The sequence below is a fragment of the Orycteropus afer genome, unplaced genomic scaffold, assembly GCF_000298275.1.
Source record: "Orycteropus afer afer isolate SDZICR_OR568_19922 unplaced genomic scaffold, OryAfe1.0 scaffold00112, whole genome shotgun sequence".
Taxonomy (NCBI): Eukaryota; Metazoa; Chordata; class Mammalia; order Tubulidentata; family Orycteropodidae; genus Orycteropus; species Orycteropus afer.
In genome coordinates this window covers 6,481,290-6,486,826 of record NW_006921699.1, presented here as the reverse complement: position 1 = coordinate 6,486,826, position 5,537 = coordinate 6,481,290, and the positions used below count along the sequence as shown (strand labels likewise).

Below are 5,537 nucleotides of genomic sequence, written 5' to 3'. Positions count from 1 at the left end.
AAAACTTTAGGGAAGTAGAAAGCCCCATCTTCATTCTGCAGAGCTGCTGATGGGTTTGAATTGTCAACCTTCTGGTTAGCAGTCAAATGTCTTAGGCACTGCACCACCACAGATAGATAGATAAAAAAATATTTATGTGTATGTGTGTGTGTGTGTGTGTGTGTTTAGTATCACAAAAATTAACCAAATAGACTATAAAAAAATCTGTAAAGGAAATGAAATACCAAGTGAGATATCATTTATGTCTTATACTCTTTCAGAAGATGTATTTTCCAAGTATGACAGTGTTACCAATTTAGCTAAAAGGGTATTTATGATACTGGGTTATTAGTTAATTCTTCACACCCCATTTTTATATTTAATCACTCTGTTCTAGTTTGCTTTAAAAACTGAAACTAAAAATTGAAAACTCTAAAGTGAAAATTTCAATTCTGAGTTTAGTATTTAGCAAATAAAGATTCACAAATACCTTCTAATTTCATATATATGAATCTCAGTCATTTCTTCCATTAAATAATATTAGTGCTAGAGTAAAAATAAGAATATCAACTCAACAAGAGAAAAGATATGATTGACTACCTTATGGAGTCTTTTTAAGTTAAAATGTGCAGACTTAAGATTGGACTGTTCAGTTTCTTTATTTTTAAGATGGCTCCATTTCTCAGGACAGAAAGACACAAACACAAGCAGCAGCTGTTCGGGCTAGCTGAGACTATGTTTATCTGCTCTCCTAAAAACACTAGCTGAGTCCTCAGAAGAGGAATTTCAGATCTGACAAGGCATGGGAAAGATAAAGACTAGGGATTCTAATTAAACAAGAAAATTCAATTAATGACATAGGTTATTCTATTCTTCACATCAGTACAAATACAAACTCAACCATTCTAAATCAGGGAACCTGCCTTTCCATCCCTAATCATGTGATTTTACAACTCTTACAAAGTAAAAGAATTATATAAAGGTATAACCAGTTTGCCTTCTTTAGAGGCACTGCAACATAGAAAAGAAATTGTTTATTGTAAGCTGCTGCTTCAGAGTTCTGCAGATTCAAGGTACTTCAGAGCCCCAGTAATCAAGCAGTTCATGACAAAAGATGAAAGTGAAAAAGTAGACACAGAGATCTGTGAAGACTTCGCCCATTTTGCTATAAGTATCCATTGATCGATTTATCACTTCAGCAGGAATTCCAGATAACAAAAGTGCAGCAGTTAGCACTGTAGTCTTTATCTTCTTTTCACCCTGTATAGAAAAAGACTCATATGAATTTCATAGCTTTCAGCAGACTACTTAAGCTATATAAAAACATGATCAGTACTGTTACTTTTGCCTGATTGCTTTCAAAACTGTTGATAGCGTTTCAAAACATCAATCAATAGTGTATTAACAATATTTGTAAACATGTAATATGTAAAGCCGCAAACTGTGCTAGGCAGTAGGGAAGGGATGGCATATTGACTCTCCAAGTGTAAAAAAAAATGTATCATTTTGGAAGCACAACATAAATAATAATAAGATTTCAGCAACAGCATAAGAACAAAAGAGGAAAAACATTATGCAGGGCATAAATAACTGAAATGAATGACATGCATAATGTGTGGCCCAGGAGTTCAAAGGAGCTAGAAAATGCTTCACGGTTTTATTTACAAGGTGTTATTTATTCCCTCCTGAAACTCAGGGAAGGATTTCAGGAGGGAATGGAATTAAAAACAGGACTTGAGGAATGAGCAAGATTTTAGATGGGCAAAAATGAAAGGAGAAATCTTATTGCAAGGTAAGTCTCATGACAGTGAAAGTCAGAGGCAGAAGAATCTAGCTCTATTGGAAGACATGGGTAATTTGTAACAGAATCATAGGAACATCCTACAGACTCCTAATTACCATACAAGGAATTCACATTGATTACATATCTAATATCTGGATATCACTGAACAGTTCAAAATATTTTTAGTGGAAGGGAGAACATTTATTTCCTAATTTCCTAGTTTTATTTTTTAAGAGATTCAAGGCTGAAGTTTAATTTATTAATTTGGTGAGACAGTCACATGGTTCAAAAATTTTGAAAATATAAAACAGATACAGTTACTTAAGAGAAATGGAAGTCTGTGCTCACAAAAAGGCTCAAACAAGAAAGTTCTTAGCAGCTTTAGTCATAATAGCCAAAAACCGGGAACAAGCAAGATGTTCCTTGTTCAGCTTACCTAGTGCCACTCTGACAGGAATATACCACAAATGGGATGGCCTTAACAAACAGGAGTTTATTCTTACAATTTGGAGGCTTTAAGTCTGAGTTCAAAGTGCCAGGCTCTAGGGGCTGGGTGAAAGCCCCTCAATCATGGGGTTCAGCTGTGCCTTCTGCTCCTGGCCCACTGAAGCTAGAGGCTTTTCTTCAGTCAGACAGCTGCTGGCTGTTGAGGCTGACAAACCCAAGGTCGACAAGTAAAAGGCACAGTTCCAACATTACCAAACAACACAGCAGGCCATTGATTTAAGTCCATTGAAGTCTCACAATTGACAGAGCATGGCAGGCTGCTGAACAACTACTCAGCTACATGTAGGATTCAAGCGTGCCATAAGTTAGAGACCATTCCCAAAACTGCTGCTCACATACGGGAAGCAGACCACAACCCTAAAGCAGCTACTCAGCTGCTTGTGGTAGATCCCACTGTGGAGTTGACTGCCAGTCTCATCATGGGGAATAACTACCACCAGCTGCCCAGCCCTTAACCAGGCCCAGCCAAGTTGACACACAACCTTAAGTACCACATCCTTCAATAGATTAATTAACCAAATTTTGATCTGTTCATACAATGAAATATTAGCATTTAAATAAAAATGTACAAACTACTGATTACTCAACATGGATGAATCTCAAAAATATGTAGAATGAAAGAACTTTGTACAAAAGATTACACACAAAAATGATCCCATTTATATGAAGTACTATACTAAAGTAAGTAAAACTAACCTGCAGCAAGAAAAAGAAAATCAGACCTCTGAGTGGGTCCTGGACCTGGTTGGAAAGGGGGAATGACAACTTTCTGGGGTGATGGTAATGTTCCGAACTTGAATAGGGATCTGGGTTTCACAACTTGTCAAAACTCAACAAAAGGTATACGTAAGATTTGTGCATTTCACTGCATGAAATTTTATTTTAAAAAAATAAAAAAGGATTTCCAGTAAGATGGAGGAATAGGCAGACTAGCAATACAGACCCTCTTCAAAAAAGAAAAGAAAAACCAAGTGACAGAGATACAGAAGATAATCCTGGAGCCCTGAGCTTTGAAAGGAACTATACAGAAGGGGATTAGGCACCAACTACTGGAAAAACCTGAATGAAAACAGGACCTAAGAATAGGCTCTATTTGCCAAGGTCAGCAGTGACATACCAGAGGCTGACAAAAGGAAAGGAGACAGGTGATGAGTGTATAAGTGCTGTCAACTTGTAAATAGAGGAGCACAGCAGAGTACCCTGCTTGTGTGGATAACATACAAACAAAACAAAAATCGTGGGCAAGTCACTTCAACATAAAATCACCAATTAAATATAAACACAAAAATGTCACAATGCCTTGGAGAAAACAGAGTATCACAGTCCACACAAAAAAGCAAGATAAAGCAGGAGAACAAGGGACCAGGATACAGACCCAAAACACATCCCTGAGGAAGACACAGCATTGGAACTCCCTGATAAGGAATTCAAAAGAATTATATTTAGGTATCTTCAAGGAATTGAGAGAGAGATCAAGAAAATCACAGAGAAAACCCTAGAGCAATTTCAAAAGACAATATAGGAACAAAATGACAAAATAAATGAAAAATTAGAGATGACACAAAATTTACACACAGATATCCAGAAGATTAATACTAAATTTTCAGAAGTAGATAAGACATTGAATGGGCAAAAGAGAAGAATTCAATCGATGGAAGACAGAATAGGTGAGACTGAAGGCAAGTATCTGAACATTTCTTTGGAAAGGAATCAATCAGAAAAAAGATGAAGACAAAACGAAGAAAGGCTAAGGTTTACGTGGGATACCATCAAAAGGAATAACCTACATGTCATCGGAATTCCAGAACAGGAAGAGACAAATAAAACCACAGAGAAAACTGTTGAAGATTTCTTGGAAGAGAATTTTCCTGTTATGATGAAAGATGAGAAAATATCCACTCAGGAAGTCCAACGAACAGCAAACAGGATAGACCCCAAAAGAAAATCACCAAGACATATCATCTTCAAACTCACCAAAACCAAAGACAAAGAAAGAATCCTGAAAGCAGCACAGGAAAAATGAAAAGTTATCTACAAGGGACAACCAGTAAGACTAAGCTTGGATTTCTCAGCAGAAACCATACAGGGGAGAAGATAATGGGATGGTATATATAAAACCCTGAAAGAGAAAAATTTCCAACCAAGAATTATGTACCCAGCAAAATTGTCCCTCAAATATGATGGTGAAATTAGGACATTTCCAGATAATCAGCTATTAAGGGAATTTATTAAAAACAGACCAACCTTACAAGAGATGCCAAAGGGAGCCCTTTGGACAGAGAAGCAGCAACAGCAAACAACAACTGACCATTAACACACATGATGATATAACCGAGAAACCAACCCAGCTATGGAAGTATTCAAAGTAAATAAGCCTGCAAGATTGTAAACAGAGAACCAGAGAAATCAATTAACAAATGAGGACAAATACAAACCAAACAGAGGGAAAAAACTGTGTAGTCACAGAACTCTAGATGGTAGGGAAGTCAAGAGACTATAAAATACAATGGACTGTTCTAAACTTGGGAAGAAAACTAAATGACAGGGTCACCTCAAAGAAAATTATAAACCTTCACATCAAAATAAAAAAGAGGACCAGCATAAATATTGAGCAAATACTAAAAGAACAGCAATGAAGGAAGTGATAACACGATTCATAAACAAAACAAGCTCAGCATAGAAAATTCTATGGAACAAAGAAATAAACACCACGAAAAAGCACATAACAAAAATGACAGCAACAAATTCATATTTGCCAATAATTATGTATTTGGCAAGGGACTTATCTCCAAGATTGATAACAGAAGAGTGGATGACCTAACAGTGGTACATGTTGTTGTTGTTGTTAGGTGCCGTTAAGTTGTTTCTGACTCATAGTGACCCCATGCACAGCAGAAAGAAACACCACTCGATCCCACGCCACCTCCACAATCCTTGCTACACTTGAGCCCACTGTCGCAGCCATCGTGTCAGTCCATCTCGTTGAAGGTCTTCCCCTCCTTCGTCAAACCTCCACCTTACCAAGAATGATATCCTTCTCCAGGGAACTGTCCCCACTGACAACATGACCAAAGTAGGTGAGACGAAGTGTGGCCATCCTCACTTCCAAGGAGCATCTCAGCTGCACTTCCTCTAGGACAGATCTGTTAGTTCTTTTGGCAGTCCATGGTACCTTCAGCATTCTTCGCCAGCACCACAACTCAAAAGCATCAACTCTTCTTCAGTTTTTCTTATTCATTGTCCAGCTCTCACATGCATATGAGGTGAT

The 5,537-nt window shown here is 37.4% G+C and overlaps 1 protein-coding gene across 1 annotated transcript in view; it reads right to left on the bottom strand.

The window, feature by feature from the left end:
* Positions 1-1,047: 1,047 nt before the first annotated feature.
* Positions 1,048-5,537, bottom strand: part of CAMLG (calcium modulating ligand) — a 19,026-nt gene continuing 14,536 nt past the window's right edge. Inside the window, exon 4 of the mRNA XM_007943769.2 lies at positions 1,048-1,239. Within this exon, the coding sequence (XP_007941960.1) occupies positions 1,048-1,239 (192 nt within the window). The remainder of the gene's footprint in view (positions 1,240-5,537) is intronic.